General features: G+C 38.5%; 1 protein-coding gene across 1 annotated transcript in view; it reads left to right on the top strand.

The window, feature by feature from the left end:
- The first annotated feature begins 2,904 nt into the window (after nucleotides 1–2,904).
- The window catches only part of LOC144472593 (uncharacterized), a 29,751-nt gene continuing 4,999 nt past the window's right edge, over nucleotides 2,905–27,656 (top strand). The window contains exons 1-5 of the mRNA XM_078185817.1: nucleotides 2,905–3,333; nucleotides 10,385–11,239; nucleotides 19,104–19,444; nucleotides 19,975–20,138; nucleotides 25,958–26,142. Coding sequence (XP_078041943.1) covers nucleotides 11,135–11,239; nucleotides 19,104–19,444; nucleotides 19,975–20,138; nucleotides 25,958–26,142 — 795 coding nt within the window. The 5' untranslated portion in view covers nucleotides 2,905–3,333; nucleotides 10,385–11,134. The remainder of the gene's footprint in view (nucleotides 3,334–10,384; nucleotides 11,240–19,103; nucleotides 19,445–19,974; nucleotides 20,139–25,957; nucleotides 26,143–27,656) is intronic.

The raw sequence follows: 27,656 nt of genomic DNA, 5'->3' as shown, positions 1-27,656 counted from the left end.
CCCCCCCCCCCCCCCCCCCATTATTCAAATATTTCTCACGTACCCGCGCTCATATATTTCGCATACTGTACACGTGTTTCTATCGACATTGTACCAGTCAGTCACCGAGAGATTTTAAATTTGCAATTCCGTGACGAGATCCGGTCGACTCTGGCAACCGTCGAGACGCATTTTTTCAAATGAGAAACAATTGATTTTGCAAATTGCACGTTGAAACATTGATTGCCGGCTACAATGGAATCGGGACAAACGAGAAAAGAAATAATTAGACGATGTGAGAAACCATCGTTTAGCGACAGAGGAAATAAAGAATGATAAATATTTTTAACGATGACGAGGTTACGAGGAACGTTGAGTATGAATATTTCGAATGTGAGTATGTGCGTGTGTATGAGAGAGAGAGAGAGAGACCTTGAAAAAAAGAGAGAGTGAGAGTGAACAAGAGAAAAAATAGATAGATGATGAAACAATTGTGACAAGCGGACGAAGAATGAAAAAGTATCGTGTTGTAAGAAAACTTCAGTCGGGGATTATGAAAGAACCAAAATGAAGATAAAAAAAAGGAAACAAACAACCGAAAGAAACGAATTGCAATAACGATTCTGTGACGGTATTGCCAAAATTGTAATTCGCGATTTAAACGTGGCGCCACGGTTTCTGGGAAGGGATCGGTGGTCGCGTGGTGGGGGTAGGTGGGCGGGCGGGGCGAGTGCGGGTGTTACTAACACTAGTGTTATTATCGTAATTATAACGATTAATGGTAACGATCATAATCTTATCGATAAACGCTAAATGATAATAAAAGACGTGGATGGAACAATGACAAAGAGGAGGATGGCGAAGAAGAGGGGGAGGGGGGGGGGGGTACAAGAGACGGTGGATAAAATAAGAACATCACGGGAAAAGATTTCACAGTGTTTACGATTGAACGATTCAAATAACGCGCCCACAGCCGAGAGATCGTTTCGTAAAATCATTCATAGACTTGACGAATGGACGCCGTTACTTTCTTACTTTTACCTTTTCATTCTTTTATCGTGAAGAAACAAAATGAGAGAGTGAGAGTGGGAGAGAACGAGTGAGAACATGAGAGAGAGAGAGAGAGAGAGAGAGAGAGAGAGAGAAAAAGGATGAGAGACAGTTAGAGGGTGAACGAGATTATAGGAGAGAGTGAATGGCCGACAGAGGGGAGGGGATTTCCCGTTGATGACGAGGGAAATGCCGCGAGAGGAGAATGCTCTCTCATTATACATATATAAATATATATAATTATTATGTAATAATTGTCCATACATCTTGAAATGTCGAAATAAACGAACAAACGAAGACCCAGAGGTTCTGATTTCTATAAGTGCTTTTTGAATTTCGTCGAGAAATGATCGAGTTCTGATCGAATTGAATGAAAAATGACGTTGTAAAACCAACAGCAAAAAGCATCCATTTTTTTATGAACAGTAAAATGTTAGATAATACAAAAGGAATTGCATTCTTGTTTCTTATTTTCGCCGCGATAGCGTCTATTGCATCATCCATATCATGAAATCAGAAAGAACAAAAGGAAATAACATACGATGAGGAATTGAGTGTATGTTATGTTCCAGAAAAATGAATTAATAAAATATCAATAATGAATGAAGTTACAAATGATTTTTATCGCTTTCCCCATAAGATCCAATGCTAATTTCGTAAAGAATTAACTTTCTAATCTGGAACTTATGTAAACAAATGAATTTTGTTGATGTCACTAGTAACAATATACGTGCTTTTATTATTGAAAAACTGAGAAGAGATCTCTTGCTACGTGTTTGTAATAATCTTTTGTATATTTGTACTCGAATTAACGAACTATAAATGATTTTCAATTTTAGATGCCAATATTCAATTTAGGTACAAATGATTCCTACCACTTTTCGTATAAGTAAGGATGCAAATTTCGGCACGAATTTTCTGCTGTGTTCAAATGTCTGAATAGCGCCAATTTATGCGGTGAGAAAATCTGTAAACTAGTGGACAATTTTATGGACGGATAAAACAGTTCGTGGGGTATGTATTTAAATAAATTAATTGAGTATAATATAAATATTCATGCTTTTAACTCCAGATAATTTTAACATTGTGAAATTAAATTATTATGTTGACGAATAAATTTTCCGCATTGAAGTAATTGTGTTGCCTCTGTGAATGTTAATAAAAAATTTCTTTACACAGGAAATTCATTTATTAGGAACAAGAAATAATTGAATTAATATTTACAACATGTCCTTAAATTCGATAATATATTTTATAATTGATTCACTTTAAATTCGTCGGTAAAATAGAAAATAGATAATGTCGACAAATTAGAAATTCACGGTGCTAAAGATGGCAGCCAAATGGCGCCGCTAGTAAACTTTTTGTCTACCAGTTTCACCGTTCTACCACGGATGGCACCGCAAGTACTTAGCACATTTTTACAATGTAATTATTCATCCAATATTTTTTGAATCTTTATCCATACAATCTATATGATTCTGGGATAATAAATTCAAATAAATGTTTTCTTTATCATGCATAAGATTTCGCCAACCAAACAACTCTAACTATAGTCTTGATATTATTTTTAAAATTTGACATATATTATCTTAGTTATGGCCATTGATAAATGCAAACAGTTGCTCAATGTTCTAATTACATTCACTAGTTAGAAAAATATAAGAGAAGCAATATTTATCCAAATAATATGTGTTTGAATATTTTAAATATATTTATTTTCTCTCAGAAGCACAATCGTAAATAATTAATACAAATTTAGACACAGAAAATACTATAATTAGAAAAAAGAAATTCTGTTTAATACACAATTTTTCGCCTTGATATAAATAACTATCTTCTATGTATATACATGCCTCTACGATGTCAAATAAATCTTATAATACTATCTCCTGCAAACAAATAGTACCATATCATCAATTTCCAATCTTTCTCCAAACAAGTTTACCCAAATCAGTAACCGCCATCCAACGAATTCGAATTCCGCGCGTTCGAATCAAGCGTCAACGCGATTGGTCTTTTTTATCGACGGAGTTTCGCCGATGGCACTGCAGATCGCGCTCCCAACGGATGCATCTCGTTCATCTCACGCTCTTACACCAGTACACCCGCTATATGGGTTCGGGTCGCGTTGTTTTCGATGGTGTTCGCCTCGAGACCGTGGTTTCGACCCAATTTCGCGTATTGTAGTGCAAGTTTCGACGGACACGTGAAAAATGGGGAATAGTTGATCATTGGACCGTGTATTATTTAACGGAAGAACGAACGAACTCGTCCGGGACCTGCGGTTCCCGTGGATCCGAGGTAAAACATGGTTTCTTGGTGCGCTCGATCGTCTTCCATACTAGCTGCGAGATTGTGTTGCACCGACAGATTTTTTTCGGGCATCGGATCCCGAAGATCTGGCCGGAGTGCTATACGAAGTGATTTAGCGGATCGGTACGGCCGTTCGGGTGACTTTTCCCCTCGTTCTCCGATAACATGAAAGTGCAGAACCAACCTGTTCCCCCGAACGTAACGTTGCACGCGTGCCTGTACCAGCCTGTGCTGTCAATAATTTTCGAGCATTTCGGACCCAGTGGTTGATTATCGACTGTCCCGCGATGCGTTAGGCTCCCCGACGGTGCTGCAGCATCGTCGACCACCGCGAACCAGGCGGACGAGAAATCCGCGGATTTTTTTTCATCGCGGAACGTTTCCTCTCCCGAGATCGTTCCTCGCGGTGCCCTATATTCCACTGTTTTCGAACAGTTGAAGCGTCCAGTTGTCACGCCACGGAGAAACACGGGCCGAGTCAATTGCGCTCGCTTCCTGCTATAAATCGGCATTTATTGACTTTAGTGGAAACCGTTCCTCGCGATCGTCGATCCAAAGCGATGGTATTTTTCCACAGCCGTTTAATACCGTGAAAACGGAGCCTTGTTTTACGATTGCAATCCGAACCATTCGATCGTTAACCACCACGAACGGTTCTGTTTTCTGACGTGCACAATCCGCACGAACGAGCAAACGATCCCCGGATTCGGTCCACGATTAAATCGATCGGTTTAATGGCGATATAAATATCGGTGCACGCAAAACTGTCAACCGGGTATAATAATTCACGCGTTTCTGTTGCGACGGGGCACCGCGGTTTACGAATGCACGTCGAATTCGATTTAAACGGCCAATTAACGGTTCGACGGCGAGATTGACGTTGGACGATTTTGCGTTGTCAACCGTCGGCGATCGTCGGTTCGTGTTTCTCTAATCGGCGATCGAGAAGTAATTTCCTCGATCGAGATTTTTCAACTAGATTTTTGATTGGCCGTTGTTGGATTGTTAAGTTTTGAAGTTTTAATTATCGAATGTCCAAGTCAGCGCGAAATCATTTCCCCCGGGTATTATGAATTTAGCAAGCGCGGATGTGGGGGTTTTGTTCTTGACTTCTCCCGCCATTGTTGGAGACTTAATCTCGGAGTCGGGCACAGATATTGATAGCTCGTAACGATTGGTCGCGATTGTTGAAAAATGTTTTATTGAAATGAAACTCATTGGAACGATGTTACGAATGATTTGGTCGCCAACGATCGAAATAAAATCGATTTGGATAGCGTTAACAATAATCCCTTTATTGTTTTATCTCTGCAATTGGATGATTTGATGTACACGCTTTGGGAAGGAACAAATAATAAATAATTTTTCAGTTATTCGTTGCGTTTTTAATCACTTGTGATCGTTTCTATGTGTTGCCCTTGTGGCTGTTATTTATTGCATTAATTTTCATTATGGATTATTATCGTTATATCTGTTTTATATTCAATAGTTTGTCATTCATTTTAATTGCGTTGCTAATAATAGATTATAATCGTTTATAATGTTATATAAACTTCTGTAATAGATTGTGATAATATATATAGTATAACAAGTTTTATAATAGATTCTAACAATTACTTATTCATATGAAAATTAATTTAAATAACGCACAACTTTGCTACAAACAGGTTTATACTCTAGTCATTTACTATAGTGTACAGTACTCTTTCCAACGTCTAGTAAATTTTTAATCGCGACAAATAGCAAGTAATCTAAATTGGAGTATTGATCGAATTTAGTTTATGTCAAGTGGAAGACAAGTGTCTGTATTTTTAATGTTCAGCATTAAAATCATTAGTTCGTGAACGCTTCAATGAAACGGGGATTTCTTTTCTTCTTTATGCAGTGTTTAATCCTTTAATTAAACGAACAATTGGAAGAATATATATTCCTGTAATGTATATATATTTTTCAATGTATATATATTCTTTCAATTGTTCGTTTAATTAAAAAACAGTATAATCGCGCGACGTTTATTTTATCGAATTCATACGGCTGCTAAATAATACGCCAACGCAAGAACAATTGGACCAAAACGAATGGCAGGCTTCAGACTTTCTATTTCACAATTATTGAATTTATAAAATCGTTATCGTAAAAAGTTGCGAGATCAATTTATCTATTCGAACAATGTGGAAAACTCTTGCGATGAACCGAGATGGGATTATTAAAATTATGAAATTGAGTTTCGTAGCGAATTATAAACCGGTGCGACAGATAGTCAACATTGATTGACTTAAATAACAAATGATTGTACTTAAAAATAAGAAATAAATTTACTTCAGATAATTTACTTGAAATAATGTCAGCAATAAGATAGACTGCGGATTTTATGCATAATATATACAATTTTATAGTGTAATATAAATAAGAATATGATAATATTGTTAAACTATTCCCATCAACTTCTCCAAATTATTCGAAGCAGCAGTTTATTTTTATCTCATCCCTGTTTCGCCGACTACCTTGGTAAATATTTATTTCGCATAAAAATCCACAGTCTGGTAATAGATAGTTGTCTCTTTCGTTAAAATTTCCAAATGACAAACAAATTTTTCATTGCTCGCCGCATTAAAAAATCAACGATATGATAAAAATATCTACACAGTGTTTTCAAATTTTTCAAACATTGACCGCCCCACGTTTGATGCAGCTATTAGGTCTGCTGCGAACTTCTGTCCAATAATGTCATTTTAAGTTTCAATACGTGCGCACATGTCCATTCGATACATATATTTTTCAAAACTGGCATATACAAATTACCATTGCTTTGGAAGTAGGTCACGAGTATCGACGGAAATAATATTGTGCAATAAATGTCGTTAACTGTATGGAAAATTTATTATTTTCGTTTATTTCGCAAACGGACAGGACTCGCTGGTAGATCTGAAATATAAAGAGACCCGATGCTATAAATTTCATTATATATTTATCCTCCTAAAAAGAGAACAATGACGGGTATCGGGTCGAATAGTCGTTTAAACGTACATTTACGGAAATAATGGCCGACCGCGGACCCGATAAACAATGCCGCCCTTGCTGTTTTCGCGAACCGGTCGCGCCGCGTCGCTCTGCGGTCACCGTGGCTGTAGAAACCCAGCGTTCCAGAAAGCGTTAAAACCCATCCATCCGGCTCGTGTAGGAAAAGTTTTTCGGAAACGGCGCGGGGGAACGGGTTCCACGGGGGCACCGTGAAACGTGCCTTGGGCAGTGACCACTGTCGGCTGAATAGTTCGGCCTGAACGGCATCGCAGACGTAGAAAGACGCGCGAGCGTGAGAAGTACCGTTTGTCAAAACGGTCGCGAGCGAGCGCGACGATAATTTGCAACGTAAACGTCGTCGGCCGTACAGTTAGAGTTTCAGGTCAATCTGGGGGGGTCGTCTCATCTTCGGCGTCGCACGGCGACGAAGAAAATCCCTGGATTGTTCTCCGCGGATAATTGATGCTCGCGGTACGTTCACCGTATATCGGGGTCGAGTCGTCGTTGCGCGGCGAACGGGTAGAAAATGAGAGCATAACAATTTTCGTTCGGTGGGTACGCAAATCGGCGTTCTCCGACGCCGCTGGACTTAACGGTTAGGTTAGTCCTGGGCCGCCATCTTTTATTCCGTTAGAGGTCGTCCCTAGAGTTCCCACCGTTTTTTTTTTTCTTCAAACGATAACACCGCCCAACCTGGTCCAACCCCCGTGGTTTATCACTGCACGTGCTGCATTAATGTTCGCACACTATCTAATTTGTAATAACTTTTTTAAAAGTGGACTAAACGGTTTGAATTTTGTTTAGATGACAGAGGGATTGGTAAACTAGACTGTGAGAAAATTACTTTATTATAATTTTACTATTATTTGGAATGAAAAAATAAATCTAACAAGACTGGTTTTATCGGAGCTTGTAACGAAAATTTAAAACATGTATTTTGTAAATCCCGGTGAATTTTATACATAGTGAACATTTCATCGACATTGGTTAATGCGAAGTCAAGTTACAAGCGTTGAAAGATTTTTAAAACTACTGATTTCTCACGCTTTAATTGTTTACGGTTCATACGAAGGTCAAATGATTTTGATGAACTTTTCAACATGCCTGTAGGGTACCTGTGTCTACAAAACTGATCTTTTAAATTTTAAGCTGAGATCAAAAAAGTTTATAAATTATAGTATTTATTTTCTTTTTCTGTCAGTTTAAGCAACAGCAAAATTTAAAGAAGGCACTCTAGTAATAGTCTTGTAAACTAGTCTCTTTATCGGTAAAAAAATTCAAATCGTTTTGTTTTAAAAAAGTTATCGTTTTTTAAAAGATATCCGAATATTATTAGGAGTCATTTTAACTGCCGATATAATTTCTTAATCATTTGTAACATTTTATTAGGGTAAGGAGTCAATCATTAAAATTCAATACAAACAAAAATTCAAATAAACAATCGCTGTTCTATATTTATTTTTATATATATTTTACCAGAATAATTAACATTACGTTATCTTACTTAGAATGATTTATTTTAATAAAAATATTTAATCTGCAAAACTGTTTTCTACTAAATTTTGAGTTCAATCTATACAGTTTTCATTTCAATTCAAGTATCTTTTGTGATAATTTAAGAATTCTTATCTTTTACATGTTTGATTTTGATAAATAAATGATCACATTTAAATACAAAAAATGTAATATATCTTACTCGATAACAAAACCACCCTTAAAAATAAACTATGTTTGATTCTGCCCTTTGCAATAGTTCGTGGAGACTTCAGAATTTCAGACCACAGTATTTTCTTCGATCTTCTCTCCAGACGAGGAAATTCACATCGATTCTCTAGGTCCTAAAATAAGATCTCAGATCTCCGCTTGCAGGGTCCCTTCATCCCCTTAACGGCGCGGTTGCCAATGAAAAAGATACACATCAAATATTGTCCCCCGTGCTATATTTCATCAGAACCGGCATATGCGGATTCAGTCCGTTCCCCTTGCCAGTCCTTCTTCGAGCAGATATTAGCTGCCCCCCCCCCCCCCCATCTATTAACAAACGTGGCCGCCCCCCTCCCTTCCGGCTCATCATCGGACGCGTTCGATTTTCCGTCAATTTCGTCCGACTCGTCGCTTATTCGAGCCATCACGGCCGCAGCCACGGAGAGCACGGAATAAGAAAGGACATCTCCTCGTCCCTCGCGTTTCCATTTCCTAACTTCCGCCGCCATTCAGACGTCTACTTTTCCTGTCCCGACATTTTCGCCATTCTTTCTCTCTGTTTTTTTTTTCTGCCCTCCGAATAAAGCCCACCACTTCGCGGAGGAGGACGCATCCGAGCGGGGCACAGACAAGCGAAAGCTCTCGGATAAACTTTAATACCGGCTTTGTCGTCTTTTTCAACAAATCAGACCGAAGTGCACCGTCTGGCACAAAAGTCTGCATACACGTCTGTTGATTTTAAAAAATTGAGGAGAGGTATATACGGTGATGTCGCGCGATCGAACACGGAGAATAAACCAGCGGTCGCGGTAGCACGGTTCCTTGGGTACATACGTTTCCGCGCGGCTGTCTCCTAAATTCGGAAACATCGTGGATGTAGTTTATAACGAGAACTGTAGTCGCAACTTTGCTTCGATAATATCAAAATTCGGAAAATTATTTTTGCAGTCGTATCGAGGAAATGAAAAATCTATATTTAACCCATTCGCTGCCAAGCCTAAATTATATGAAGTCATTCCCATTGCCATTTATATTTCATCATTTATATTTTATCATTCTCTATAAGAAATAAAGTATTATTTTTGTAAAAAATTTTATTTGTAGTATTTTTTCAAGTTTTTTACATATTTATATTTATGTTTGTGGCCACAAAAAATTTGCTAATTCAAAAGCCTGCATGTTATAATATATTTAAAGTAGGACGAGTATACTCGTCCTGGCAATGCGTGAAACCCTGCCAAAGACGAGTATACTCGTCCTTGGCAGCGAATGGGTTAATGGAAAAATATAGCTGACAGACATAGTTCATTATATCTTTACTCGCAACAGACGTTTATGAAATAGTAGAAGAATTAGGACAATTATAGATTATTTGTTAAAATAAAATACGAAAACTTAGATTCTTTTACCTCCGTTTTTTGTATACATAACATACATGTGCGTATATATAAAATAAATAGAATAGAAAAGAATTGAACGTGATATGTGTGTACTAAAATGAAATAAAAGAATTTAACTCGTCTCATTCGATAAATACGAAGTGAACACTTAGCCGACCGCGCGCGTCAGACTAAACTGTACGATTTCCACCGAGCTCGGGGCTAGGCAACTCAAACAATTTCTTTATACGATATCACCTATCGTTTATACAAAATATAAAATTACAAGTATATGCTAATTTATATTATTTATTTATTTAAAGCTATATTGTAATAAGATAATAAATATATCCATATCCTAAGTAACTTCTAATAACAGAAAAAGAGAAACATGTCGTTAAAGACAAAGTGGGGGTTCTGCTCGATCGGTCGGGTACCGACTAACTTTAACCCTTTGCACTCCGTTGTCGCCGCTACGGCGACACGTATTATAGCCCATAGCACTCCGTTGTCGCCGCTGCAGCGACACGGCACGCCAGCATCTACAGGCAACATACAGGCAACAGGCAACATACATCGTAATTTTGTTAATAAAACTTTCAAATGTTTACAAGTTCTTTAATGACAAGGCAGGATCTTTGAGCTTCTTCAATTGCGCGGTCGTAACATTGTAAACACTTTCGGAGTAGCTGATGGTCATGATCAAAATGTTCCGGAGTAGCTGAAACCTCTTGCTAAAAAGTGCTCGGAGTGCAAAGGGTTAAAATGGTGAGATCTCCCCGATCGTTCGGCAAAGTGTTAATTACACCGGAGAATAAACCATAGTCACAGCAGCTGTTCGAATTAGCGCCGCATGGTCCATTCATCCGACTGACCATCCCTTCGAGTACGATACTGTCTCGAACAACACCGTCAAAGTCGTGTTCTGCTTGCAGGTATCGCTCATCACCGCGGAAGCTGCCAACCGCTTCCGCCGGTACTCACGCCGAGCCGAACTTCTGGACAGGTGTCACCGGGAAAGTAAACGGGGGCCGAGAGAACTGTAGCCGAACGCGGAAATTCGACGTCTGAAACGTCTCGGGGGTTGAAGTAAATGCGAGATTAAAGCGGAGCGGATCGGCGAGGGACAACAAAAGCGGACGTTTCGCGCTTTGCCGGACACAAAGGTGGCGGCGGCGGCGGCGGCGGGCGGCACAGATATTTCGCAGCGCACATGGACAGTGGAGGACAGGGGGCGGCGGATGGCGCGTCTGTGAGGCGCGAATAAAGACAGAAACAAAGCGGTGGAAATACGCGCTCGCTTGCTCGCTCGCTCGCGATTTTAGGGGGACACGAACTGTAAAAAATGAGAGGGACAAAGGGGCCGGAGAAATGATAAGCGGAAGAGAGGCGTCGTCGGCGAAGAAAGGAAACGTTTGAATCAGAATAAATGAGAAGGTGGGAGAGAGCTAGCGAGACGAGCGCCGCCCGATCGAGAGAGAGAGAGAGAGAGAGAGAGGTGAACGGTGCCGCGGAAAGGACAACGGTCTATATACCCAACGGATCACGATGAGCCGGGGGACGGACGCGGGGCGAGAATAGGAGCGAAGCGTGGAAAACTGGTGTTTAGGATAGGCGCGATAGCGAGAGAACTCGTGAAAGCAAAAGGGAAGGCGGCCACGGAGTCCGATGTGCAGTGTCGTACGATGGCCGGGGCCCTGTCCGAGAATGCCCCGAGACCCGTCAGTGTCGTCACAGTAGGGGGCGCGACGGCAGAAACCCCGAGGAACAACCAGCTCGGCGGGACACAGGTACATTTTTAAATTTTATTTAATTACGAGATACAGATTTCAAGAATTTATCCAATCGGAAAAATTGACCGTTACAAGTATTCTATTAACACTTAAACGACCGCGCACGCGATATCTCGTGTTTCAATCCGTAAAGGAACTTGCTTTTAAAAATATCATACCCTGCGGATTTGTTAAACTTATTTTAAATACTGCCATTAGAATATAGTAATTGTAAGCTTAGCAAGTATGTGGATTTTTAATTTTCCATTTTCATTTTCAAACGAGAATATCGCCGGTATTCGAGTAAGCCATCGGGAAATAATATGCGGTCATTTAAGTGTTAACTAATGCGAGCGTTATTACAAATTGCATTTCAATTGAATCGCGATGTAATTGAATTACATTGTGATTATAATGACTTGAGTATCTCAGCTTTCCCTGCATTCGTTTGAATAATATACATGATTAAATTAGAAAAAGGTGGCTTCAATTTCGATTCTTATGGTGTACGTCGAACACCTTTTTTAACCATCGATCTTAACCATCGATCGAATCGCGTTCGCATATGGTATAAATTTAAGAAACGTAAAATATCTCAGCGATTCAGTTTTCCTACAACAGATTGAAAATGATGTACACACTCGTATACAATAACGATCTATAATGATAGTGTACAAAAGTAAAAAAAATAAATGTACAAAGCTTATAACTGAGCAAAACTTATAATAGCAGAAACTAATAAAAAAACTAATTGAATATTTGACAAACCTTTTTTGTCACATTTTTATCATAAATGAATCATATCTTAACGTTTTACTAACGCGATGTAACTTCAAAGTTCGGTCGAATACCGGGGTAACACCAGGATAGCGTTAGGGGTGGTTCTCCAAATGTTGTTCCCGAGCTACTTAGTTTTCGTGCTTGAAGTCACGGAAAGGTTTCGCTGTTAAAAGTCACTAGATTCGACATCGTCCGAGCTATTACATAACTATGACAAAAATATATAACTCCTTAAAGGGATATGGACGAGGATCTTTCCGTTTTCCACTAACTACGTATCTCTTGCTTAGCAATTCACCGGCCACTGGACTGTGGATTTTTATGCTAAAAAATTCTCTGCATCGGTTGAAAACTGCAGCAACTGTATATGCATTTATATCTTATTTTTTTAATAATTATCACGAGTTGAAAAGAACACGATAGCATCTCCAACTGTTCGCAGTCTTCTCAACCATCAAACAACGTAAGGTCTAGCTATTGTCCTAAGCCGCCGCGTCCTTACGTTTATCTTTGCAATAACTACGTATACTTTCCACCAAAAATTGTATATAATTCGGTTGATGTTTCGACCAGCTCGTCAGTATCGACAATGCGTTGTCCATCTGCATTTCATTCGGCGGCGCATCAAAATCTGAATCCGAGGTAAGGGACGGAGACGAAAAGGTCAGGGTACTTAAGTGAGAGTCTGTGGAATCCATATTGTACTGATCGCCATGAAACATTTCGCTCTCCAGTTTTAAGCACCTACATAGAAACTCTTCCTCGTCTTCTGTGAATACATTCTTCCTATGAAGTTCATCGATTAAGTCTCTAGTATGGCATCGCTGAGGCTCAGCTGGTTCTAAATTTGTGGCAGTCATCTCGGGCAGGGTCGTGAACACTTTCTTCCAGCAATTAACAATATCCGACTGGCTGATCTGTGCCCAAGCATCGGCCATCGTGGTAATGCAGTTGCAGATATCGAATACAGTAGTCAACTTCGGGACGTGGTGGTCGTCCACCTGAATCACCTTCTCGAGCATTTTCCGCCTGAAAATCGTCTTCGTCTTCTCGACGATATCCTCTTCCATTGGCCGTGGTAGCGAGTTCAAGGTCTTCGGTAGACAGAGGATCTCAAAGTCGTCTTCGCTCCTCATCTCTTCAGGGATTACGCTCCCTTGCCTGCTGTCTACCAAGAGGATAATCTTGCCAGATTTCCCGTTTCTCAGCTGATGTTCTAGAACAGCAGGTTTGAAGCAGTTGTTGTACCAAGTTGTGAACAATTCTCGATCTAGCCAGCTTCTAGGCCCCGTCTCATAGACTACAGGTGTTCCTTTTTTCGACATCTCCGTTACATCCTTCTTGCACAGGAACAACGGGTCTAGCTTGTGATTACCTAGGATGTTTGTGCAGAGACCCACCGTCACACTATTCTTCTTCAGCAAGGCGTCTTCGTACAGTCTCAGGACGCTGCCCGGGTCTGATGTCGACGGGTAAGCTTTCCACAACAGAATCGTAGTGGTCATGTTGTAAATATTCTCGTAGCCCGTGTACTGTATCGGCGCGGGCACGCAGATATCCAGGTATTTGAACACCTTATCGAAAGCATTGTCCTCCCACTTCTGCTCTCTGTTCTGTTCGCGTAACAAGATCTCGTGATATTTGAACCCGTACAACCAGCTCACGGTGGCCTTGAAATCCTTCGGTCCCCCGATCATCTCGTTGATCTCCATCGCCTTATTCATTATTTCCTCGTTGGCCACCTGTTCGCCCTTCTTCCGCTGCTCCTCCAACCAGGAGCTCAGGCGTCTGTCCAGCAGAGACGCCGCCAACTCCCGCGACACCCTGCGGAACCTATCCCCATTAGGGCCGACTATCGTTACCAGCTTCTCCCTCTCCCCGTAGACGCAGTGAATGGACGTCACGTTAATTCCGTTCTGCGGCGTCAGGTTCCTCAACTCCTCGTCCGTGTCCAATATTTCGATGAAGTCGTGCCTGTCCTGAAACGAGAGTTTCTTGAACGCGATGTCCGCCACATTGCAACGCCACGCGCCAGCCAGATGCACCGGCGACCTGCGCAAACGGCCGGCGAGCAGTCGACTGCGTTCCCTCTGTTAGCGCTCGTCCCTTCTTTCTTTCGCTGGGCTCGCTCCCCTGCCCGTAACCCCCACTGCAAGTCTGAAATTGATCGCTGTACCGGTTTCGACCGGCCACCGAGCGAGACCCTAACTGGAATTGTTGAAGTGGGATGCCATGGGAGTATGGGGGGCACAGTCGTCCGCAAATAAACAGCTATAATCTTTGTCTTTTATTCTTATTTCTTTGCCGCGATCTAGTAGAGGAACGTCAAATATATGTCGTACTTTATGTTGCTAATTATAACCTTAGAATTTAACAATGTACCGTTGGAATTTTTAAGTACATTATATGCTAGAAATCAAGTACCTGAAGTATGCAATTTTGGTAATCTGGGTTAAGATTGTGTCAATGGTTATAAGTTGTTTCCGTCGTTAGTTTGGAGACCACCGTGTTATGCTATTCTCTTTATAGTTTAACAATAGGTTATTTCTTTTTGAGGTTATGTTGTCCCTCGTTTTGTTAGGGATGTATCTGTCGCGGCAGGACTTGCGGGCTGTAAGAACTACCGGAACTGCCTCCCACTTTCCTAATTGCAGAGGAAGGGGTAGAGTAGGAGCCACAGAGGGCGATGCAACGCGGCTCTTCCTAGTTCTAGTTCCTCCCAGTGCAGTCACGAAAAGTCACTACGCAAGGAGTGGGGGTATGCGATGCATGGACGCGAGTCTCGCACAGCGGCGTAGGACTACTATCGGGCGAACATCATGATTCTGAATTACGATTAGACATAAGCTCGCGGTGCATTGTCATCGTAGTTCAGAATTATAATATTTACCCATTAAACACCGTATCCACTATGCGCGACTTTTTGCGCATGCGTCGTCTTGCGTAATGGCTTTCTGCGATTGCATAGCTTGCGTTGTCAATTTCCTGGCAATAATAATCATAGAGTTTTCGAGAGATAACTTTCTTAAACTGGTCTAAAAAATGAGTTTCTTAAACTATTATACAATTACTAGAATGATTTTTTATAATTTTACTATTATTTAGAATGAAAAAACAGGTAAAAATCTTATTTGAGTCTATATCGAAAATGAGCACATAGTAATTAAACATCGTTGTTTTGATACTTGTGATTTTATTTTTTTGACATTTCAGATAATAGTAAAATTTCTAAAAAAGTTATTATTTAATAATAGTAAATGATATTATTTATAATATTGAATAATAAGTGGTTATTATTTAATAATAGTAAATAATATTATTTATAATATTAAATAATAAATAGTTATTATTTAATATGCTAGTCGCATTGTCATCTAAGAGAAATTTATAACGAGATCCAACGAATTATATCAGTTACTGTAGTCTTCCTTGGTCACTTTTCACTTCCGATAATTTAACGCTCATTTAAAAACAACCTGCTTAAATTGGAGATACTGAATTGTTTCACTCAAATTTGATCTGCAACTTTTATAACCCAATCACACTTTTAACTTCTTAATACCAGTAAAATGCAGAAATTTTTATAAATTTTTGATAATGATTTGATGTTTTCTTTTTTTGATCTAATTGAAAACTGAAGAAAACGTTGTAAATAAAGTTTAGAAACACACAAAAAACATGGTTTCCAGAGTACAAGGAGAAACTATTATATTCATAAAACTCGTTTGAATTACAGAAAGACAATAACAGAATTAACTTTTTATATATACTGTTTTTTTTTTTAAATAATTCAGTAACTGAAACAAATTTACGTCTTATTTCTATTATTATGCACTGTAACTAGAGATCGAGTTTTGATGCATGAGAAACCACGTGTTACACTTAACCTTACTTTCTTCTTCGAATAACATCGAAAGTATCGAAGCGTATGTAATCAATTATACTGAACAATTAAATACAAAATATTTCATGTTCTTTACATTTCTGTTATAGAATTATTAACCTAGAACTAAACAAAGTAATTAGATCAACGTACAAAAATCGACACGTAGTAATTAAATCAGTGTGCAGAAATTGACGCCGTAACTAGAAAGGGCTCAGTAACTGACATATGGTAATTAACTTTTCATTGTTTTAAGGGCACTATATAAAATATTATGTCTACTATTATTATTTTATTGCCGTTATTTTCTGTTTTATTCTTATTATAAACAGTGCAAACAAGTAACAAGAAGAACTAATTGTTATCAATTTCTCACCATCTGTTCCGCTGATGTTCACAGCAAGGAATTCTTAGTAAATTAGATCAAAGAAAATTTCTATATTTACAATAATTAACAGATCAAGCTACTGTTGAAGATACGACATTTAATGTTATCATAAAACTCCACAAATAAGCGAAAAGTTGGCAATTTTTCCTTCACTAAGGTATAGGTAGCAGCACTAGGATGTCAAAGATAGCGCCACCTGTTAAGAACAAAATTTTTAAAATTCTTTCGGACTCGTGCTCCTAATGTAGCAATTATTTATCTAATTTAACTGTCAGAAGTTGAACACTTGACTAACAACTTTGATACTTTGGGTCATCATTGAGTCGGACATCGTCTTGAAAAGATTAATTCATTTATGTCAATTAGAGAAATACTTTGTAAATAACACTTTTAACGTAAAAACTACTCATGTCATTTAAAAATTGAATACTTAAATAATAATATTGATTCTTTGGATCTACATTGACACGATCACCGGCAGATAAAGGGCACATTATGTCAACCGTTACAAGTAAAGCATTAAAAATATATTGTAAATGATGCTGTCACTGTGACAACTATCCATCTAATTAAAAAATTGAACATACAATTTTTTAATTACATATCAAAATATTTATTCCGGAGGAGTGGGTACCTGAACGAAATAGGGTAGATGTCAAGGTTACGTCTAGGTCTTCTGATTAATGTATAGAAAAAGGAAAGTGTTATCTACAAATTCATGATCTATATTTTTTAAATATATATATCTATCACAGCTATTAGATGTAGTTTAGTATCGAAGAGAAATTCCAAAAATCTTGTAAAATCTTATAATTCGAAAATTTGAAAAGCGAGAAGAATTAAAGAAATAAAATTGTTATTTATAAACACATTAAGGACCGTGAAAAAATCTATAAAACACGCGCCTAGGACCACACATTTTTGGGCAAGCGTTACTAAAATCTTCATTACTTTTTTACTTACGAAGCAACTTTTGCGAAACTTTCAGAAATTATAAAATAGGATGCATCTTAGGTATTATTGAAAAAAGAATTATGTTCTTTGAGGTACGGAATGCTACGAAGTAGAAGTCGTTTCTTGTTCTCTAAATTTTTCAATGATATTTATTATATTTAGTAATATCACTTAACTTTCTAAAATATAAAAGTTTATAACCATAATTTATGCCGAAAATACTATTATATGCGCACCAAACACAAACTAAATCCACTGCTCAAGGATAACATAAACAGCAACAAAATCAAGGACCTATTAAAATTGCTGAGAGATACAGGCTTAATAAACAAAATATAAGATCTATTTAAATAGAAGGTCGCTAATAGCCTTGCAGCTGATGCGACGTAAAACCACTAAGAAAAAAAAAATATTGTAGTCAACTGTTTATTGATTAACAAAAGTATCTCGTGTAAAGTACGGAGTAAATGTACATACATGGTATGAACGTATATTGTATACGCTCTTCGTATATAAATGGTTGTTCTTCGAGGGTGTATATATACGCCTGTCGGAGCGAAAGGGTTAAAATAACCCGAGTAACTGTCCACTTTCGTATTATCATTGAAATGCCAAAACGTCCATATTTGCTCAAATCTATAGCGGCTCGTTGTCTTTCCAAATATAGGGGTAAGTATCAAAAGATCCGTGGACCAATAATCTTTCTAGCTACCTTTTGTTGTTTGATCCATCAGAATAATTAGACCAAAGAATTTTTTCATATCTTTCTGTATAGCTAGAGACCACGAGAATGCTCTAGATGATGTTTTGCGTTTCATTGCGGTTTGATAGCCGCACAACTCCTTGCAAATCATTCCAAATAATGCATCATCAAAAAAGAGGTTGATCACAGAGACTACAGAGTCTCGCTGAGATGGAAATGTAGTGACCCCAGGATTACCTTCAAACATTTGTAAGCGTGGTGGCGTATCAATTTCAGACGAACAATTATCGTTAACTCCATCGTCAGTATCGGAATCATTCGAAAGCACTGCTACCTTACTCTTCTTTAAAGATATAACAATTTCACTGTCATTGGAATCGTCCTCGCAATCAATGAAAACAATCACTCGCATCTTCTTTCTCATTAGGAACATCCGATAAATTGTCGTCGAAAACTTCCGAAAGTAGTTTGGAAAGCTTCGTTCGTTTCCTTATCTTTCCTGAAAGAGGCCATTTCTAAAAGGGCGAGGAACTTGAAGACGAATACTATTCGAATCATCGAAATGTAAATGCAACGTGTCGAATTTTCTCTGAGACTAAGCTGTACACAATAGATAGAGTAGATGCAGCGTGTAGAAAACAAGGGTTTGTCTCGTGATCGCAGCACGAGAAAAACTCGTGAACCTCTTGCAATATGATAACGAGTCAGACTCGCGGCAAAAATTCCACGCAAGATCTACTAAATACAAATATTGTTAATTTCTTCTAAATTCAAATAAAATTGGCTTCTTCTGTTATCAAAGTCTAGAAATAAATAAATGTACATAAAGACAACTGATGTCTACCTTGAGCTGACGGCCGGAGGACCCGCTCTGGCCGGACGAAGCACAGTTTGCTTATGCCGGCAAGTGTATATAAAGACAGTAAAAAAAATAGGTGTTGTCTGGTACTATTAAGGATAGTATTAGATACAAATATGTGCTAATCAGCGCAGCGTGGAAGGAGTCGTAGTGCAAGGTGTTAATGTGTTACAAGAATTAAAAATATTTAAAAACATTTTCTCAAGATATATATTGCTGTTCGACGGTTAAACAGAGATTTTGATGTTCTTTCGAATAAAATTGACCCAGTGACCGGCGCAAGAAATTTAAACCCGGTTACGGGAATTGTTTCAGGAGCCGCGAGAAAATGGGCGGTCGTACACGTCGACGGAAGCCCAGACGGAGCTGGCGTTGCAAAGCGGTCCAGAGGCGTTGGAGGATTTGGATGGCGTCCGCGGCGCGCGTAGAAGAGAGAGGCGGTTGCGCAGGCAGCATCGACGAGCCTTGAGGTCCTGCTCGATGCCACCGTCTTATCCCGGAACGTCGCCGGGATGCCAAGCCTCGACCGCACCGGGGGTGCCGTTGGTGACGCCGCCGAGGGGATTCCTGCACCCTCCGCCGCCGCATCTGGGTCTTAGGGGGCTCAGCCTCGGGCTACCTTTCCCCGTCTCAACCAGCGTCTCTGCTTTTGGCAGGTAGAGACGCCTCTATTCGGTAGCCCTCCTCCGCTGTCCCTTGGAATGATCCGACACAGTTCCCACCAAGTCAGAAGGGCTGCGTGTTTTTTTACATTGTTTTGTACACTAGGTCGGGTGGGAACGGCATTGTCGAAATCTCGTATTGTTTCTTTGTTTCCGTTTTGAAAGAGATGAGTTTTTCTGGGAGATCTTTTCATCTAGAAAGCTGAGTTTCTGTATTTATTCTACGCCGAGCGCACTTGCTTGGCAAGAGTGAATGAACGTGAAAAGAGTTGTTTCTTTTATTACTCATTCAGGAGTTCGGTGAAAGGGTTATGCTTTTTAGAGATTCCATGTAAAATGGAAGATTACGAGTGTAATTATGAGGCCGCGGTTGGAACGCGAAAACAGTGAACTATTAGAAGAGTTGAATCATTAAAATGTGTCATTACAGAGACTGTTTGATAAAGTAGGACAGTTTAGGGCTCTAAGGTAGGCAATTTACACCATAATCGAGTAAACATTACACTAGTATTTTTCTATTTCAGGGACGCGGTGCCGAAGCAATGTTGCGGCCTCGGTTCGCCACCTGTACGCTGGTCCATTCTGGGCGTGGGCGTAGTGGGCCTTGTATGCGCGGGTGCTGGCGCTCTGCTGGGGGCCCTGAGGGCTTCGGGTCGCGATCACATTGCCGTTGCACTCCTCATGATCGGTAAGCAATGCATTCTCCGTATTATTCTAGCTGTGACGTGTTCTCAAAGTAAGGAGATCGCAGGAGAAAATTTGATGCAAATTCATACTTTTTGTGAACAGTTAGATAGATCGTAGAAAATTTTAGTAGGCTTGTTAACAATCAAGGGACTCTCGTTAAATTTGTCAATAGTAACAGCAACTTATAGTAGGAAATACATGTATATTTCTTTTAGGTGTAAAACTAAAAGCTCTGTTACCCCCTTAAGGCTCTCCTTCATAATGTCGTGTTTTTTGTAATTTATAATTCCTGTTGTGTAGAAGAAGTAGTGTTTTATACAAGACACTACATATTCAGTGATGTCAATTATTGTAAAATCAAAATAAATTTTACATTTTTAGTGATATTTAAGCAAAACTCATATTTGTATATTTCTATATTTAGAAAAATACAAATTAGAAGTATACAGATATAATATTTTGTCAAATTTTCGATCATATTTCAGTAACAGTGTAAAAATTACTTCGAGTTTTATGCACGCCACGACGTACAGTAAAATCAACAAATGAGGAGCAATTTTTGTCACGTTTCTTTAAAGATCAGCGAGACCTTACAGATATAATTAACATCCGATAATTGACACAGATTCTCAAGAGCGTCTAAAAACACTGAAAACAATTTCCTCGTGTCCCGGTTAACTTATTTCACTTTTTAGCGTCGCGTTTCACCCCCCAAGCTCCACAGCGCATCTAATGACCCTTCATCACTCGCCACGTGGCACTGAGCAGGCAGCGAATAAGAAACCGCAACCGCGGCTCCATACGGTCGCGCCTCGTCCTCGATCTATGCTACGTGGGGCTGAGGGGGGCGGGACCTCTGTTCATACAGTTTTCCAGCCGCGTTTTCGTACGACCGCGAATAAAAAATTATGAAATAGGGAGTAGCAAGGAACCGCGAGAGAACCTCCCGTTGGTCAGATCTGCCGATCGCGGCGCGACGATAGAAGGGGAATCGTGCTCGCAACGGTTACTTTCTAAACGTGGGCATGTAACCTGCGACCCGCATAGAATGGCTCTCACAATGGGAGAAAGCTTTAACCTACAGAGACCGACGTCTTACGCCTACACGCGGAGCAACCGTGAGATATTCGAGCAGCAGAAAATTCGGGATAAACGAAAACAACAATAAAACATTGTCGGTGCATCAATTATTTCTTCCTCGAACTCTCGGTTCGGCGAAAACTGATAACTTTCAATATGCATCGACGAACCGAAGCTGATCAAATTTAAACGTTCCAATTGTTCCAACAATGTAGCCTCGGTTTCCGATTTTTTTGTCCTATTGATTTTGTCACTCCCGAACGGTTAAAATATTTTCGATAAAAATTCAAACGACGGAGTTTTAATATTGGGAAACGGAATGCGACGTTATCGGAAAATTCGGAAGACTCGCACCACGGGCTGCCGTGAATCCAGATATGAGAGGTTTTAACGTGTTTTCCAAGACCATGATGCAAGGCTCTTCTCGCGAGACGGAGGCAATTCTCTCTCGGTCTCTGTCCTTTATTTTCTCGCTTCGTCTCAACGCTTTATTATCCTGAGCAATGTTGTCTATCCCATTCGACGCCGTCCTTTCTATGTGCTCATTCCATTCTATCCGCCTCCCCTGCACCGCTATATCGGGCACCTTGCGCTCACGCTCCGGTCCATAAGTCACCGGACACCTGGTTATACCAAACAAACTGGAAACTGCTACTGCAGTCTACCTCGTTGACGGCGATTGACCTTCGAGTCTAGAGATGACCATTTGTTTATAAACTACACTGATTAGTAGGAGTCCACCGCGGAGGACATTCAATAAAGTAATAGAAATATAATTAATACAATATAAATTAAGTACACCGTTTACCTTCTTTTTTGGCATAAACTATATCAATGTACCCGTGGGATTTTTCTGATCAAAACGAGTCCAAACACGACATACTTTGAGTCACGTTTACTCAGTCCATATATTAGGCTGGTGCATATGAAATATCGGATTTTCAAGTAAGTATATACAACTGCATATCTTTTTTTCAAAAGCTATTGTTTTAATCAAAATGAGCCCTATTTGTTTCAATACACTTTTCCCAACGCGAGTTTAGTTCATAGATGTCTGTCTTCAAGAAATTCTGATTTGTTCGGATCGATAAACTATAGCATGGAATTTTTCAGACTGTCTCCATTTACATACCGTTTAGCTCATAAAAACTGCGCATACGTCGTACAAAACAATTGCGAAATTAAACGAAGTAAAATATAAAATTTTATAAAATATAGATCTTTCGTCAACACCGACTTTCACTATTTTAAACATTTAGGACAGTTTTTACGGGCTAAATAATATATAAGTGAAGACACTCTGAAATATTTCATATCAGAGTTTATTAATTCTAAAGATCAGAATTTGTTTAAGACAGGCATTTCTGTATTGAAATCTCGTTGAAAAAGGCGTAATAAAGCAAACGGGGCATATTTTGATTAAGTCAACAACTTTTGAAGAAATATATACAGTTTCATATATTCGCTTAAACATCTGACATTTCATATGCACCAACCTAATATTATTGCAAATTTTAATGTTGCAAATAAATGTAATAGAATGTGTCATGCTTGTTCTTTATTTGATCAGAAAAATTATGCAATTCTATTTGAAATGAGTCGAAACACGACGCAATTCGAACAGCACATAGTTGGAAATTCTGAAATTACGCATAGACATAATCGAAAGTACATTGGGCCGCATTAATATTCGGACACCATCGTATTTGAGAAATTTTACACCGTATCTTTACTGTTTGTTGAATTAATGAATTTATAGTTTTTTAATAAGTCAGAACACTTACTTTAGACTCTACAAACATAAATTTTATTTACATAATTTAGATAGTTTTATTGTTAATTGATATTAAATGAACTAGTGCTTAATTTTGACGTCGCAAAAATATTCGGACACTTTACAAATTATAATCTGTTCATTAAGAATATACATATACTTTAACAAAAATTAATCGATGCTAATACTTTATTGGATTGCCCTTTTGCCTAATTACATGGTTTAATCGTTTAGGCATACTATAAATAATTTTATTTAAATATTCTAATAGAATACGTGTTCGAACTATACGTATTTAAATATTTTAAAATAAATCGATGCTAATACTTTACGTTTGGGATCATTATCTTGGTAAAATTTAAAATTGTTACGAATGTTCATATTAATAGCACTTTTTAGTAAATTTTGTTTCAAAATATTTAAATATTTATTTTCGTCTAAAATTCCATTAATAAAAATTAATTTACCCACTTCAACAGCTGAGATACAACCCCAAACCGTCACACTTCCTTCGCGGTGTTTCAACGTTGTTTTAAGATTCTTAGTAAGAAGCTCTTGATTAGTTTTACCCCATATAAGTTTGTGCCAATCAGACCCGAAAATATTATATTTGCTTTCGTCTGCAGAAATTACGTCTTTCCACCATGTTTCTTCTTTAGAAGTGTATTCTTTAGCGAAGAGTAATCGCTTCTTTCGATTAATAGCGTTAGTATATGGCTTTTTTGGGCATTTCTGCCATGATATCCATTTTTATGAAGCATACAACGAACTGTTACGGGATGAATCTTCTTGCCGGTCTTCTCAAAAAACTCTGCTGTCAATTTTGTGGCACTTAAATTAGGGTCTACTTTTATTTTCCTAATAATATTACGTTTATCGCGATCGTTAAGTAACTTTGGGCGACCTTTTTGAGGGATAAATTCAATTCTATTCTCATGATTATAGCTTCGTACAATGTCCGCAACCGTGCTCTTGCTGAAATTTAATAATATCCCGATTTCTCTATACGATTTTCTTTTTTCGCGATGATAAATAACAAGTTGGAGTACTTTAAACGAGGTATTATTACCTTAACGTAGCATATTCACAGCTAATATGTGCAACACAGCTAATTTGTCATCAAGCAAAGAATTCATCTTAATAGGGCACTTAAACTACAAAACGTATGGAATGTCCGAATATTTTTGCGACGTCAAAATTAAGTACAAAATTTAGTTCATTTAATATCAATTAACAATAAAACTATCCAAATTATGTAAATAAAATTTATGTTTGTAGAGCCTAAAGTAAGTGTTCTGACTTATTAAAAAACTATAAATTCATTAATTCAACAAACAGTAAAGATACGGAAAATAGAAATTGAAATAGAATTGCATAACTTTTCTGATCAAATAAAGAACAAGCATGCCACATTCTATTACATTCATTTGCAACATCAGAATTTGCAATAATATATGGACTGAGTAAACGTGACTCAAAGTACGTTATGTTTGGCCTCGTTTCAACCGGAAAAATCCCACGAATCCGTTGTCGATGATTTCTCAAAGAAACAGCCATCAATAACGAAATTTCGTGTTCGAATTGGTATCGCCGGACCTGACGCTCTATCTTGGATCACGTTACATTGTGTAATACTCGATGATTTCTTTCAAACAAAGAGACCAGCCTTCGTCCAGCGTTTCCAGGCGTAGCAAATACAAACGTTTGTCCCTTTCGCCTCGCTAAGATTCAGCGTTAGTACCTTTTGTGTACTTTAAATTAGCCAATACGGTGGCTGCGCGTTGACAAAGGCCTCTGCTGCCGAACGACAGGCACTTTCATCGGTAACCGTACGCCGAGCAGAGCGAAGAACTGGCCGCGTTTAGTTAAGGAATTCCAGTGGCCGAGGCGGAAAAGTGGAAAGATCGGGCGCGGGTGTGCGATGGGTGTGCACGCAGCCGCGAAAACTCGGATAATTACGTTTTCCCTCCCGCAGGATGTTTTCTCAGCTCTCACTATTCTCGTATGCCGACTTTCGTGAGAACACGCGATAATGCCTGACGACACCGTCACTTCTGTCTGCTGAACCTAACTAGCTTTTTCACACGCGATCCGCAATTTTAGACATTGCCCTTTCCCCCTTCTGTTCTTTCAACCCACAATTAATAATTATCTGTATGGTTTATTATCAAGTAATATTTGTATACATATATGTATATATAGAGAGATATTCAGTAATAATCATATTAATAATATTGTTATAATGTACAAAAATGTATAGCAAAGTATGTAAATGCAAAAATTATTAATAATATAATATAAATGATTAATGTGGTTACATAAATGTAACAGAAACATTTAACAGAATTCAGAAACAGCTATTTCCCGTTTAGTGAAAAAATGAGATACTGCCACTTGCTATCGATGCAGGAAGTCTACTGAAAAACACTTACTGACATTTTCTCTTACAATTTTTTCAATACATTATAATATTATAATATAATAAAAATGATTATTATGTATTTTTACTACACAAATATACAATAGTATTCGTAGAATGTAAATGCTATTAATACCTTACACAAGTGTACAACAACGTGTACAAATATGTAAATTATTAATAATATTATATAAATTATTAATGCACCATTGTACACATGTATACACATTTAAATTTGAGAGCACCCATTTCATTCTTACCGAACAAGATGTTAGGATACCGTCGGCGCTTGCTATCTATGCAGGAAGCCTTCTGACAAACGGCGTTGCCGAAGTTAACCTGGGGCTCTCAATTTTCTTGGGAACACGACAAATATTGTAAGCACCGGTTGGAACGAACTGTCCAGAGAGTCTGTCTAGGCGGACGTTCACTTAACAGGAACGAGGATGGTCGAGATCGAAACCGATTCTATTATCGGTCGATCGCGTGTTGTTTAATTTCGCTGGGTGTCCACGCACCGACACTGACCAGGCGTGTTCCGTTGCAGGTATAGGAGTGGTTCTGGTAACTGTGAGCGCTGTAGCGTGGCGAGTGACCAGTCGAGAAAATTGCGGTAGTTTCTTTGGTTTCACGGGGATCTCGGGCAGGATCCCGCCAGCGAGGCCGATCCATCCGTACGCTGCCATGATCTATCCGGAGTTCCAGTTCAGAACGCCGCCGCCGAGCTATCAGGTGACGTTTCCGAAACGCCGTCGTTTTACCATGAAAGTAACAGAGACAAAGCTTTTTCTCGATTAACAGCTTGATCGGTGTTTAACGAAACACACGGTATAATAACTGAGGCAGCAGTTTCTCGAGACAATTTGTATAATTGATGTAGCGTTTATCGAGACACCCGGTATAAAACTGAGACTGCATTTTCTCGAGACAATTTATATAATTGTAGCGCTTTCATCGAGACACCCTGTATATTGATTTCTGTCTCTGTATCGCAGAATTCTGCCACAATTTTTAAATTGAAATTTTAATTACCGCAAAATCTTAATTTTTGGATCGTGACGAGTTGAATTGAAAATGAAGATGCCATCAGTGCTCTCTCAGCTAGCATGGCAATTAAAATCTTAATTTTTGGATCGTGACGAGTTGAATTGAAAATGAAGATGCCATCAGTGCTCTCTCAGCTAGCATGGCAATTATGCGAATCGATAAATAGCTGAATTCTGAAAGCGAGCGTTTGCAGCTCCAGATTTGCTTGCTTATCGAATGGCTACGTAATTTTCTGCAGATAGAACGCGTATTTAGTTCGGTAAGAGACTTTCTGTACTTTCTTTGGTTATAATTTTTCAAACTGTTTCTACTATAGATGCTCAAACGATTATCAACATTGAATTATCAAAAATATTTATACATTTTCGATTTTCATTTATATTCATATTAATTCATTTATATAAATAAAAATCGAAAATGTATATATATATATAATTTCATATAGAAAACTCAAATTCGCGAATAAAAATCTAAAGGCTGTACAATAAAGTACAGTATCGTTGGAAATTACCTCAATGTCTGTACAACAGTATATGATGTACCACAATTATGTAAATTGTTTTCAGAAGAATCGCTTATTATACTATGGCTTTGAAAGTGATCGTGCCTCTAATTCACATCCTCAAATTTCACTTTCTATTAACTGCTTCCTCACACGTTATTACTTCGTTAAGACATATGTATGTACATACTCGTCTTCGCTTTTCGCGTAATTAAAAGAATGCACGTTCGTATCTGCATTTGTAAGCAGCGTATACCCCATGGTCCTTTTCGTACACGAGTCAGACGTTTTAGTATATAACCTTAATTATTATAGTCTTATTTATGCAATGGCAGATGTTATCAGCGTTATTCAATACTTACTGAAAATATCAATGTGAGACGGAAACAATAACCATTGTTTCATTGAAAAAGCTTGATTAGAATTTATTATTGCTGCTGGTAGCTTCCGGGTTTTCTCTCGTTCCAAGATGGCGGCATTGTAGAACAAGTCTCTATAAATATCGTTATACATTAAATTCAATAGAACATTAATTAATACGCTAAATACTTTTTAGACTGTAATGCACATATGAAATTGTAAGTGCTATGTGTGAATTACAAATGCGTAATAACTTAACTAATAAGGAAATTACGAAGCTAATTCAATGGTTCTGATATTCTAACAGAGTTATTGCATAGTTTACACAATTTTACCT

This window comes from Augochlora pura, chromosome 7, assembly GCF_028453695.1.
Source record: "Augochlora pura isolate Apur16 chromosome 7, APUR_v2.2.1, whole genome shotgun sequence".
NCBI classification, from domain to species: Eukaryota; Metazoa; Arthropoda; class Insecta; order Hymenoptera; family Halictidae; genus Augochlora; species Augochlora pura.
Note: the sequence above shows the minus strand (reverse complement) of the source record. Positions and strands in the feature narration are given on the sequence as shown.